This window comes from Hevea brasiliensis, chromosome 4, assembly GCF_030052815.1.
Source record: "Hevea brasiliensis isolate MT/VB/25A 57/8 chromosome 4, ASM3005281v1, whole genome shotgun sequence".
Taxonomy (NCBI): Eukaryota; Viridiplantae; Streptophyta; class Magnoliopsida; order Malpighiales; family Euphorbiaceae; genus Hevea; species Hevea brasiliensis.
Window position 1 is genome coordinate 4,624,851 of NC_079496.1, and position 13,653 is coordinate 4,638,503.

A 13,653-nucleotide genomic window follows, 5' to 3' on the forward strand; every position below is an offset into this window, starting at 1 on the left:
GATTTTTGCCAAATCAGATGGGCGTGTTGCTCAATTTGGAGGCCATGTGCAAATTTGTATTTAAGTGATAAGCTTTGATTGCAAATTTGTATTTAAGTGATAAGCTTTGATTGAGTTGAAGTGTGAGTTAAAAAAAAAACTTTAAGTATCTATTATGTAAAAATACAATAATTTATCTGAGATGTATTTAACTATTTTTATTGGCTTGTTATTTCATTTAGTATACCTACATAAAATTACAGCTTCATAATACAATGTCTGCCAGGGAGTTGGCTTCGGAGTTGGTACTGTCGAGGGGCACTAGATAACCAACACAATCCTTCCAACATTTGATAGCAGTGACGTCCCTAATGCCTGCTTCTTTTTGAGTTGTCGAGGGCAGAGCACTTTGAGATGCATCCTTATGATGCCGCGGTTTCATCGGGTACACATGATTTAAAGCATCAATTTGGTTATCTGCTTACATTGCATTACATGACATAAAGTAGTGATTACAAGCGAAGCACAAGCAGAAGCTATAACCAATTTTCTCTGCTTGCAAGATTAAAAAGGATTTAAGATTTCTCGTGCACTTCATACCAAAATAAGCAGCACAGTAACAGTATCGCACCACTTCAGCAATTCTCAATGTGGCTACTTCTTTGGCAACATGTTATAGCAAGTCTATTACAGAGTTCGGATAAATGTAGAGCACAAACAAGGACAGCTAAACCCTTGCTTTGCCTCAGAAACAACAAAAAAATATATTTTCTTCTAAACATTTACTCGTAGATAATAGGAAACTTTCTAATAATGTGCCCTTCGGTGTTCTGTGCATTTGCTAGTCCTTTGCATCCGCAATCCCCCCTGGTGTAATCTGAAATACGTGCATCTGTCAAGAAAATTTGCAATTTAACTCTAGGTTGGGAAATTAAATTCTGCATTCTAATTGGTGGTTTATATTAGGATGAGAGACCAAGTAGTAGTTTATTTTGGATTTTACATCATCCTCTATCTTATCATGATATGGTTATACAGCTTTCTTTATTTTTCATAGAAAAATTGAACCAGCCAACCAGTGTAAAAAGCAAAAATAACAACGGTGGGAAGAAGGATATTGCTTCAGCCTCAGGCAGATTTGGCGCGTCAAACACCTTGCAGATGCGTTGTTCACCTTTGCCTTTCCTGAACATCAACCTGATTGTGGCTGCATGAGCAAGCACATGGCCTCCTGCTGGTTTTTTTGGATCTGATATGAACACTCCTCCACCTGGGTCAGCAATAACTGCAACCAACAATTGAACAATATATTCAACCTATATGCCTCTGAAAACAAGAAATCAGAATAGATTGGAGCTGTACTGGGAGAACTGAAGGTGAGCTTGTGGGCTGATATACCAACATATTATAGCTAGAAAACAACATCTCATTTGTGAAGACATGTGGCAACAAAAATATTTAGTCATATAAAGAAGAAGACAATAGAATATTGGAGTCAAAGCTTTTACAGCACGCTATATCTGGCTTTCCATGCAGGATAATGTCTTAGGTCGAGGTCGAGGATACCTTGGTTAGTCATGTAAACTGCAACATTGAATTCCTCAGCTATCTTTATCAATCTGGAGAGCATCTGTGCTAACTTTTGCTGTAAAAGGCAATCAGTCAAGTCATTGGAAAGAATAGATAGATATAATGGTCGCAGTTTAACATTGAGAAGCTTATTAACTTCACCTGGCGCTCTGCAAGTTCTCCTCTACCAGTGAAATCCACTCGAAAGAGAGCAATTACGGAATCCACAATCTGAATTATAGGTGCAAAAAAAAAAAATATCATCCCAATAGGACTCCTAATATTGTTATGATAGGATAATGTGTAAGCAAGAAAAGTCACCAGAAGTCTGAATGGCTCTTCAGACATTTTTGCAGCCAGACCAAGAAGCAGGTTGTACTGATGTTCATATGTATATGCACGAGCATAAATGATCTTTTACATCCACAGATAAAATAAGTGAGAATTGACTTCTTCCATGATACAATTGATCATATCCAAAAGTTGATACTTACATTGTCAAGGACTGCTCCTGGGTCCATGCCAAATCTTTCAGCTATTGGAATAATCCTATCTGGTCGGCTGGAAGTGCCCGTAGTTAAGAAGAAAACAGACTGCAACACACATCAAATGAAGATAATTCCTTGTAACTTTTTCAAGAAAAAAGAAACATTAAATATTGCCAGTCTAGATGTTAAGAAGGATGGCAAAAGTGAGGATACAAAGTTCCTTCGGTATCAACATAAGCAACCTTTCCATTCCCACCTCGCATGTTGGTAGGAAGCTGCACAGGCAATAGAAATGTTTATTTTGCAAGGTTTGTTGCAATATTTTTTCTGCTACATAATCAACCATGTAAACCAAGGCTAATGCCATTGCCACCTACGATAGCCTCATATCTTTTCTATATTCTGATGGAAGGATTACTGAACCAGAAAAAGCAAGAACTGGAATGCAACGTCAAAGTCATTTAATTGACTAATAATACAAGACAATTATACTACAAGATCCACATTTTTAGTAAATCAGTTATCCACTCTTTTCTTTTTGCTTTTTCTTTTTCAATTGTCATGGATAATAATAATACATTAGTTTGTCAAAATTTCTTCCATTTTCTGTCCATGCTCAGAATATCACTCTATCTTGTACAACAGATCCAACTATTAAATCATGCTATAATTGACAGGCACTAATGAGCTGGGTAGGAGAAAAACCTGTGTAGAGACACACAGAGTATGAGCAAGCTGTGTTTTCCCAGATCTGAAGTAATAATTGAATTGTAAAAAGACTTTATGCATGTGCTTTTATGATAAAATGGCATAAAGCTATCAATGTAAACAACTGTATGTAGAAATGCAAGTTTCTCACCGGAATTCTCCAAAAGCTTCTGTAATAGCCAGAGTTTCAATCCCACCTTTATTAATCAATCACAAAAGCAGTGTCAATTGCACAGAAATAAACTATACTACTACACTTGCAGAGATAGTGTTAGAGTAACTAAGAGTGCAAAATGACCTCCTAATAGTTCATCAAGGGCTTGGCTTCCTGTCGTGATGCGAATCACTGACTTCCTCTGTCGGCATAAACAGAAATCATATCTCAGGTTTGTCAAGAAATGAAACTATTCTCAACAGCTTTGAAACTTCCAATTGTTCTTATGGCAGCAAATGGAGTTCAAATATTAGAGTCATTCAATCGGATATGATCTCTCTATAAATTCAAAAGGAGCAAAAAGAATATAGAACTTACTCTGAGCAAAGCATCACTTCCAGTTATATAACCAAAATTCTGAGAATGAGAAGGAGATATAAAAGGGAATTAAAGAAGGAGAAAGCTACAGAAAGCAATAAAAGTTTAAACACAGACTATCATTTTATTTCCTATAATTTGAGCATTAAAGCACTGATTATCATTTTGGTCATCATGTAATTTGGGCGCTAACCACTATCTTCTCAGCAGCTTCGCAGATCTTATCAACTTTAGCCTCAGATAATCCTTTGATCCCTGTCAGGTGCTGGAAAAAAAAGAAATTGAGATGATCATAACCGGAAGGGGACAAAACTTCCAGAATTTGAATTACTTGAACTGAAAATCATTGTACCTTCTTCGTGTGCATCATCAAGCCATTACAGGTGTAGATCCCTGCATCCTGAAGCTTCTTTATATCTCCTGCATTGATTCCTTGTGCGATTACTGCAAAAAAGAATCATACATTATAAACAAACAAACGGAGCACTAAAACATCAATAAGGTTCTAATTTCTTGATAACCGAGTGAAATACGCCAGGGAGAAACCAATTCAGAAATACGCTAAGGAAAAACCAATTCATCTTTGCAATGATGAATCAGCTGAATCCCAGCAGACAAAAAAAAGCCAAAGGCCTACCGAACCTAAAGAGTTGCACACAACTCTTGCAGCTCAAAATCAACAAGCCAGGCAAATAGCACGCGTCATTTATTACAATCAGGAGAATCATTCCAAATTCTTTCTTAGAAATGTAATTTTTACTTAATATTTGATTAAAAAAAGGCACAAAAATCTAGAATCAAGGAACGCGAACAGACAAAAAGTGCTGCATAGGAATAGCAAAAATTGTTGTAGGGATTTCGCTTCGCAGATTTGAAGAGAACTCGTATTCACCAAATTAATCGAGCAAATCACTCAAAATTTTCCAAACATAAACGAATTTTGACTTCACTAGGGGAAAATAGTACCAAAAAAGGCAAATAAACCGAGAACGAAGATTTTGTAGCTTACACTTGTCAATGGCTTCGAACAAGTCCTCTTCGTCATCAATGTCTTCTCGTTCCACAAGCTGCAACTGATTTTGATCTTCGGCTCTAAAAATCATCGGAAATGCAAATTTTGGAAAGTGATTAGGTTTCAGATCACCGTTATAACACGATATTGGTCCAATCAAAGAAAAAGATATTGCAAAAAGCTGCATTAACTCACTTGAGAGTAGCTATCATCTTGGATTCCAGTAGAGAAAATCCTAGCACTTCATTTCCACTTTCCACCAGAGAAAATTTCGGTGTTTGCTTTGAGAGAGAGGGGAAGAAATGTTTAAAATTGAAATCTCAAATATGCATGAGTGATGAGTTTTCTGTTCTATGGCATGAATTTATAAGGCGGGAATCGGAATTGGTCGAGTTTTTTTTTTTTTTTTTTTTTTTTTTATAATAAGATTTAAATTTCTTATTATTTAATCACTGAATTATAGCATTATTTACAATTTAATCATTATATTTTTTAAATATTTTTGTTATTCACCTACTTTAACTTTTGATTTTGTATGTTCATCAACTCTTACTTTCATCTCGCCGCATTTAACATGTCATGTGCATGCACGTAGGGATGGTAACAAGTTAATGTTTTTGAAATGTAATTGGATTTAAAATAAATTTGAATTTAAAAAATAATATTCATAGTAAATTAGTAAAGAGTTTCATATATATTATATATCTATTATTTTAATTTATTTATATACAATTAATTAAACATAAATTTATAATAAAGTTTGTAAATTTATACATATTGAATATAAATATTTTATAAAATTATTAAAATTTTTAAAATATAAATTGTTAAAAAATATATTTAATATAAATTATTAATTAAAATATATAAAATTAAATAAATTTAAATATTATCTAAATAATAGTAATTAAATTTGAGTAATTAAAAATAAATTTAAATTAAAATTGAATAGTAATGACAATAATTATTAATTTAATTCAAATTCAGTCAAAATAATTTATACGACGGCAAACCGACCGTTGCCCTTCCCATGCAACAAATTACAAGCGTATCCAGCCCAAGGGATTCGTGACCACGCCCTGGGCTGCCGTTCTTCCTGTATAATCTTTGTACGCTGCAGGAGCTATTTACTTTTGACCCGCCAGCGAAGTGGGCAGTGCCTTCCCTGGTAATAATAAAATCAACGAGTGCCCGTATTAAAATCCCTCCTCCTTTCAAATAATTGCTGTACTGTTTGCGTCCACATTCTCAGTTTTTTCCCTTCTTTTAATTTAAAAAGGGAGCGGTTCTCTTGTCTCTTTTCCTCTCTGGAGACCGCTCCACTTAAATTTTCCCCACCTTCCCTGTAATTTCCTGCAATTCTCATGTTCACATCACTGAATTTCCCTTTCACCCAAATAGTCCCGTAGTTTTTTTTTTTTTTATTCTTTTCCTCTCTCTATCTTCACTATCACAACATACCTCCAACCCTCCTTAGTAGAGCCAAAAAAAATCCGTAAATTGAATTTTCCTTCCGACGAACACCCAAGTTCGCTTCTCGGTTATCCAATGCAACTGTCCGTCTCCACCGATACCAATTCAAATGCACCCCAAAACCTCGAAAGCCCTGGATCCCGAAAATCTACTTTGACAGAAGCTGATGCATCTTCCGCGGCTGCAGCTGTGGTGGCGTCGAATGTTGAGGACAGCAATAAAAGGGGTGATAGTCTGGATGATGAATTGGTTCTCGATGTTACGGGAAAAAGTTTGGAGTTTGATTTATTAGAGAAGGTCGACGATTCCTTGGAGGGGTTGTATTTGTACAAGAATGTATTTAGTTTGGTTCCCAGATCTGTGGGAAGGCTGGGGAAACTGAGAACGTTGAAGTTCTTTGGAAATGAGTTGAATTTGTTTCCGGTGGAATTTGGGAATTTAGTGGGTTTAGAGCGCTTGCAAGTAAAAGTATCATCGCCGGGGTTGAGTGGGTTGTGCTTGAATAAGTTGAGAGGTTTAAAGGAGCTTGAGTTGTCAAGAGCTCCGCCGAGACCCTCTGTTTTCACGATTTTGAGTGAGATTGCTAGGCTGAAGTGCTTGACCAAGCTTTCTGTTTGTCATTTCTCCGTAAGGTAAGCGTGTAAGTGTTTTTTGAATGGTGGTTAGGAATGTGGGAAGTTGAATTTTTAAAGGCTAGGCTACTTAATTTGCTTTCGACCTTGCAAAGGGGTTTTACTAGGTAGGCAAAAAGAACGGCATTTGTAGCACAATTGGGATGGGATATTTTCAGTGGCATTACAGAAGATGCAAAAATACTTTCTTCATTTTGATTAATCGTTTCTAATACATGCTGGACACGACGACTTCTATTGATGCTAAATGTGCTCTTTTAAGAATTTATGTCCATTATGATTCTTTTGTTCATCGAAGTAGGGCTATGCCTTGTGTAAAATATTATGACTCTTTTCTTCATTGTCTGATTTTTCGGTTATTTCCTTAAGCGATACAAATAAGTTATGAATGCATTTAGATAAAATACTGACATTAAAGTAGAATCAGAGTGTAATACGTAAAGATAAAGGTTTACATGCCTTTACGCTGGATCTCTTTATTTTTTGGACATGCTTTCAGGATAGGCTATTGTATGATCTAAACAAACAGGACAATTGTGAATTTTGAGCTCAACCTCTCAAACTCGATGGGATCGAAAAAGTTATTGTGCCTAAAGCAACAAAATGATTAATTCACTGAAATTCAAACTTTTTGGAATTCTGGATCTTTTCATGTCTTTTATTGAAACCTTGAATTTTGTATGTCAGTCAAAGTATAGGTGTTTCTGCTTTTATTTATATGCAGGATTACTTTATTTAAGTGTCCGGTTAGATAGTTTAGGAAATGTTAAGGTGCTTTGCCAGTGTTTTTTATCTAGATATTTAAGGCTTAAGTTGTTTAATTAGCTAGAATGGGCTAGTCTCAGAATATAAAGGAAATATTAGAAAGTTAGGTAGTTCAAGGTATCAAATATGGAAAGAAAGGCCTGGGAAGTAGAGCACCTTGAAGTGATAACATAAATGAAACAATTTGATATGCTTCATATGGTTTGAAGAGGCAGACAACACATCATTTATGATATTTGTATGATTAGTTTTGTCTATTAATCTATTGGTGTGAGAAAACTGTGATCGATTAAGGAAAATGCAATCCTTTGCCATTACTGTAAAACAAATTTTGTTGTTCATCAACTTCCTTGTATTAACACTCAATTTGTTTTGGGCTGTTAGCACTTCTAAATAACGGTTAATGTTAGCATTCTAAACCGCAATGTTGTATACATTACTTAATTTTACAGCATTAAGTGGCTACATATCAATGTATCAGTGTTTAAACAAAAATTTTGGCGTCGGTGTTCTTTTTCCTGCAGATACCTTCCTCCAGAAATTGGATGCCTAAATAACCTGGAGTACTTGGACCTTTCATTCAACAATATAAAGAGTTTACCTACTGAAATTAGTCATTTAACTGCGCTGATATCATTGAAAATTGCAAATAATAAATTAGTTGAACTGCCCTCCGACTTGTCCTCATTGCAAAGATTGGAGAATTTGGACCTGTCAAATAATAGGTTGACATCTTTGGGGTCTCTTCAACTTGTCTTAATGCATAACCTTCAGTATTTAAATCTTCAGGTACTTTTCTGTGACAAAACTAGGAGTCATTTATTTTCCAGAATCTATAAGGGAAGATTATAATGTGAATTTCATTTTTCAAAATTATTATCTCCTGTTGTTCATCTGACTAGATTTGAAAGTTTTTTTTTTTTTTTCTGTTGTTATTTTTTAAAATAATTTAGTTTTTTTTTTTTCTATGATTCTATCTAGAAAATTCATAGTTGTATCTGCGATAATGCCTTTTCTGTTCTAACTTGTTATCCAAATGTTTTATCTAAGAAACATTGGCAATTTCTAGTGATTCTTTGTTTAGGTCCATATCTCTAGTCAAATCGCAAGCAATTAGGTGCCTTTTTACATTATTATCGATTCTTTCAGAATCATGCTTAGTCTTTTTTTTTTTTTTTTTGGTTAGGAAAAGTACTATTATATAATACTTTCTTTGATCAGACCTTTGTCACTTATGTACAAATTTGTTTTGATGCTATCTTATGTCACATTTTTTTTATTAATTTATTATTTTCATAAGTTGTAATGCTATGGATTCTTAATTGCTCTTGTTGTTTAATTCTCTTGTGATGTTGATGGTGTGCATTCCTTTGCTGGGTATAACTTTAGGTTTTCTAAATAGCCTCAGTAGATGATGTATTTTTGACATCTTCACAAACCTAGTCATTTGAAATGGATTTTCTATTGTTCATCTTTTTAAATTTTTAGTACTTGCATATGGATTATGTCTCTATAATCTTTTTTTTTTTTTTTTTTTTTTTTTATTGATCTTCATAATTTTCTTTGTTAAAGTACAACAAGCCTCTCAGTTGTTGTCAAATACCAGCATGGATATGTGGCAATCTAGAAGGAAATGGCAAGGACTTGTCAAATGATGATTCCATCAGTTCTTCAGTTGAAATGGATGTATATGAAACCTTCATTCAGTCTGATAATATAAAATTTTCTTGTAATGGTTAGTGCTTTAAGTTCATTTTATCTAAATGCCCTCTGCAGTTGACATTTTTTTTTTAATCTTTTTTTTTTTTTAATATTGACTCAATGACTTTTCTAACCAAAAGTTGGATCAACTTGAAATGATGCAGGTTCTCCTAATACCATTTCAAGTGTATTAACTGGTTCTTCATTGAACAGCAGATGCTTTGCAGCTTGGAGGTCAAGTAAGCGGTGGAAACAACGGTATTATTTGCAACAGAGAGCTCGCCAAGAACGTTTGAACAACAGCAGGAAGTGGAAGGTTGAAGCATGTGCTGAATTATTGACTCCAAAGGAATGTGAAAATCACAAACCTGACAACCTCAATGTGCTGACCTCTGAAAATTGTGGAGAAAGTACCTTAGACATAGGTCTGGATGATGAAAATGAAGATAAGGTAGTACATTCTGGTGGAGTTGAAGCTGAAAATTTACATGTTAGTGGTGAGAATGAGAGAATCAGTTCTGTTAACATAGAAAATAGCTCATGTGACCTTGAAACTATGAGTAAAGGTGGGGAAGATGAATGTTGTGTGCATGGCAAATTTTTAGCTTTGACGCATGGAGCTGGTGGGGAAGACGAGGGTTCATCTTCAGAAAAACCCATCATCAATTTTAAGTCAAAGAGACATTCTGATAGGGATCTTGATAATCCAAAACCAAACAAATGTCGAAGACCAACAGGAAACAGGTCAAGTTTATCCCGCAAGTATAGTGACCTATCATTTTGTAGCATTGAGGACCATATTCCAGATGGCTTTTATGATGCAGGACGTGACCGGCCTTTCTTGCCACTTAGGAGTTATGAACAAATTTTGCATCTTGATTCACGTGAGGTCAAATGCTGAATTTTTTTTTTTTTAATTTTTTTGTTATCTTATTGCTTGTTCAGTGCAAAAGACTGATTGTTTATTTTTTCCTGTAGGGAGAAGGATGAAAAGTTAGATGCAACAGTTCTATCTGCCCAGGCTTTGGCCTGCCGCTTGAAGAGATTCAATGGTTTTGTCAAGGAAAGGAATCAGGTTGTTGCTGATAACTTGCGGATTGCATCAATGCTTGCACTTTTTGTATCTGATCATTTTGGAGGCAGCGACAGAAGTTCTATTGTTGATAGGACATGAAAGGCTGTGTCTGGTTCAAACTATAGGAAGCCATTTATTTGCACGTGTTCAACAGGAAATGATGACAGTATTAATGCATCCACAAAGCATATTTTGGGCACTTCAGAAGATATTATTTTCTCTGATCTCTGTGAGAAATCTTTACATGCTGTTAAAGCAAGAAGGAATTCTATTGTAGTTCCTCTAGGGGATTTGCAGTTTGGTGTGTGTAGGCACAGAGCCTTGCTAATGAAGGTAAGTATTTTCTTTTATTTGACCATATGTTAGTCGGATGTTCATGTGTTCTTGGGCTAATTTAATAAAACTTAAATTGCTCCAGTACCTATGTGACCAAATGGAGCCACCAATACCTTGTGAACTTGTCAGGGGTTACCTGGACTTCGTGCCGCATGCCTGGAATACCATTCTCATGAAGAGGGGTGATTCATGGGTTCGCATGTTGGTGGATGCTTGTCGTCCTCATGATATAAGAGAAGACACTGATCCAGAGTATTTTTGCAGGTCAGGATACATGACAGTTCAGTAGTGTTAGTACATGGAAATAGGAGAAATTAAATTACTCTTTTGCTCATAAACAACATCCAAGATTATTTGATTGGTTATATCTATTTTTCCTTGTCTATTTTATTTATCCAAGTTTAAGATCATGTTTCTTATGGATTTTCTTGTTCTGTCAGGTACATTCCACTCAGTTGGACTAAAGTTCCTCTTACAACCGAGAGTATGCCTGGTCCTGGTTGTTCCATAACTTCTTTCTCCACATGTGATGAGTTAGGAAAAACAGTTTCTAATACTGTCATTAAATGCAAGCTTGGATCAGTTGAAGCAGCAGCCAAGGCATGTTTTATTAAAATTTTCAGGCTTGTATTGTCACCAAGCGGAAAAATGCAGTTAATATTGCTGTCTGCTAAATCTAGCAATTGTTGGTGTTAGCATTTGATGAGAATACTTTGTGCTTTTCTCATGATATTTTACTTATGCTAGATAATTAATTACTGATTTTCATTTTTATGTCTTTTCAACTAAAAAAAAACCTGATTGTCTCGAAGAATTTTCACTTTTGTAGAATGTATTTATTCCATTTTTGTTGTATTTTACTTGATGCTGGTTAAATTTTGGTTTTATTGTTTGGAGTATGACGACATTCTACTGTTCATTTTTATTTTTTCTATCACAACTTAGAAATGCCTGGCAAACTGTTGATAAGGTGTTCTTATTTGATGGTGCAGGTGCGCACTTTAGAGATATGTGGGACTTCGGTGGACGAGATTAGGAGTTTTGAGTACAACTGCATTGGGGAAGTAAGAGTTTTAGGGGCTCTGCAACATCCCTGCATAGTTGAATTGTATGGACATCAGATATCTTCAAAGTGGGTTCATTCGGAAGATGGTAAACCAGAGTGCCAGATGTTACTGTCTGTGATTCTTATGGAGTATGTTAAAGGGGGATCCTTAAAGGTATTTATAATTCAATTTTTTAGTTAGTAAATGTTATCATGTGGTTGTTGAATATCTTTCCATACTGATTATTATTTGCTTCATGCTACAGAATTATATAGAGAAGATGTCAAGAACTGGTGAGAAGCATGTACCAGTGGACTTAGCATTGTGTATTGCTCGAGATGTTGCATGTGCATTGGCAGAGCTGCACTCAAAACACATAATTCATCGTGATGTGAAAAGTGAAACTATTTTGATTGATTTAGATAGTAAGAGAGCTAATGCAATGCCTGTTGTGAAGCTCTGTGATTTTGACAGAGCTGTGCCTCTTAGGTCATTCTTGCATACATGTTGTATTGCTCATAAAGGAATACCACCACCTGATGTCTGTGTTGGAACACCTATATGGTCTGGTATGATGTTTTTTCTGTCGTTTGACAAAGATTCCTTAGTTTTTTAGCGCATATTGTTCAGGCTTCATTGGTCTTCCTCAATTTGATTGTTCACATTTCTATTACCATCTATGAAACCGATTGTATGTAAGGTTCCATAAAAGTAAGCAGGTATGAGAGTGAAGTAATGTTAGGAACATTGAAGTTAACAGATTGGCAGTCATAATTAGCTAATGACAGCTAAGATTACTTAGTTCAGCTGGAAAATATAAAAGAAAGTTGTATCAGATTTTATTTTCAGTCTTTTAGTCAATCGTAATATCCAGAAACTTCCCACAATTCTCTCTCTCTCTCTCTCTCTCTCTCTCTCTCATTTTCTCTCTCAACTGCTAATTTTCCTACTTTCTCAGTCACCAATTAGTCTATTCTTCTCTCATTCTTATTCCCCTGAACTCAGATGAGTGCAGGTCATGACAATACTGAGGGTATAAATATAATATAGATTTCCTTATATTTTTTTAAAAATTTAAACCATTACACTTTAGCTTTTATAACCTTGATTTGAGAAGGGAATACTGGGGCAACAATCCGAGATTGTCATCAATGTAGTTAAAGAGCATGAAGTGGTACCTTGGACAAATGTGAATCATTGTTGTGTAGAATATTAATTTTTTTGTAACTTGCAATTGACACACACAGACTATTTGGTGTAGGATCGTCCTTTTGTTTTCTTGAATTGCTAGTACTGTATACAGCCTTCAGGATGATTGTTTTGGCTAATGACCATATGTTCTACTTAGTTGTAGAAGTTTCTCTACAGAAAATGTTATTTGAATGGCACATTTTGAATATGCAGCATGTGTTCATATATGCAACTTAATTTCTGTATTTTTAGTTGATTTTCAGTTATGAATCAAGTGTTTCTGTTGTCTGGTTGCAGGAAGTGGATATTTGGTCATATGGCTGCCTGCTTTTGGAATTACTGACTTTGCAAGTTCCATATTCTGGTTTATCTGAATTCCACATCACTGAACATCTTCAGGTGCGTCTCTTTTGGAAAAAAAAAATAATAATAATGGACAATTGCACATATCTCAAATTAGAAATGTGGAAATAGTTTTGTTCTTTTTGATGCCTTGGTTTAAGCACTTTCTTTTATGCCATTTGAACTAAACAGATGGGCAAACGACCCCCACTAACTGATGAACTGGAGACGTTGGTATCAATGAATGAGCCTGCAGCTACTCAGTCCGGCTCAGATGGGGCATGCCCGGAGGCTGAATTGAAAACTATGAAATTCCTGTTTGATTTGTTCTGTCAATGCACAGAAGGAAATCCAGCTAACCGTCCCACAGCAGCTGAAATCTATGAATTGTTGCTTGTTCATGCAAATAATTTCACTAGTCGAAGGAGCTAGGTACATGTGTAGATTAATCTTTAGGTACTCACTCAGTCCAAAAATTTTTGTAGCCCTAGAATGTTGTATGACAATATGTAACATGTATATCTTTCAGGATTGAGTGTTTGGGCTTCTACTGAAGTTGTTATAGCATGACTAGTTACAGGTTTAGGATTAGCATCATCTTTAAGCCTTCTTCAGTATGAGTAATGTCCAGGATTCAGATTCAAATTTGGCGCTTCCTGCCTTTCTAATCTAATTGGGATTTGTAAATTTTGTAGGTAGTTATGTTTGCTTAGGTGTTGACGTCCTTATTCTTTTGTAAGTTGACATGTTTAAATTATTAAAGCTCCTTCATTTTGATTTATTTGAAGCTCTGGAATATGCTCT

At 35.2% G+C, this 13,653-nt stretch overlaps 1 protein-coding gene and 1 pseudogene across 2 annotated transcripts; one reads left to right on the top strand and one right to left on the bottom strand.

The window, feature by feature from the left end:
- Positions 1-613: 613 nt before the first annotated feature.
- Positions 614-4,638, bottom strand: LOC110673236 (meiotic recombination protein DMC1 homolog). Of its 2 annotated transcripts, XM_021836301.2 has the most exons (15): positions 4,484-4,638; positions 4,286-4,368; positions 3,629-3,720; positions 3,470-3,541; positions 3,277-3,315; positions 3,043-3,100; positions 2,896-2,941; positions 2,742-2,787; positions 2,250-2,311; positions 2,043-2,109; positions 1,870-1,962; positions 1,711-1,779; positions 1,546-1,624; positions 1,098-1,264; positions 614-865 (listed from the first exon to the last, which is right to left on the bottom strand). In XM_021836301.2, the coding sequence occupies exons 1-15, from the start codon at positions 4,498-4,500 to the stop codon at positions 821-823; spliced, it is 1,035 nt and encodes a 344-aa protein (XP_021691993.1). In that variant the 5' UTR covers positions 4,501-4,638; the 3' UTR covers positions 614-820. The 2 variants fall into 2 exon arrangements, with proteins under 2 accessions (XP_021691993.1, XP_021691994.1); XM_021836302.2 differs by lacking the exon at positions 2,250-2,311 and having other exon boundaries at positions 2,043-2,141.
- An 891-nt stretch (positions 4,639-5,529) lies between these two features.
- Positions 5,530-13,630, top strand: LOC110673234 (uncharacterized; annotated as a pseudogene).
- Positions 13,631-13,653: the final 23 nt, after the last annotated feature.

Bases quoted from the DNA above. Each gene is read 5' to 3' on its own strand.
- LOC110673236 (XM_021836301.2), bottom strand. The intron at 3,721-4,285 runs GTAAGCTACAAA...TCTTTTTTGCAG, and splicing joins GTTCGAAGCCATTGACAAGT to TAATCGCACAAGGAATCAAT. The intron at 2,110-2,249 runs GTATCCTCACTT...GGGCACTTCCAG, and splicing joins GTTGATACCGAAGGAACTTT to CCGACCAGATAGGATTATTC.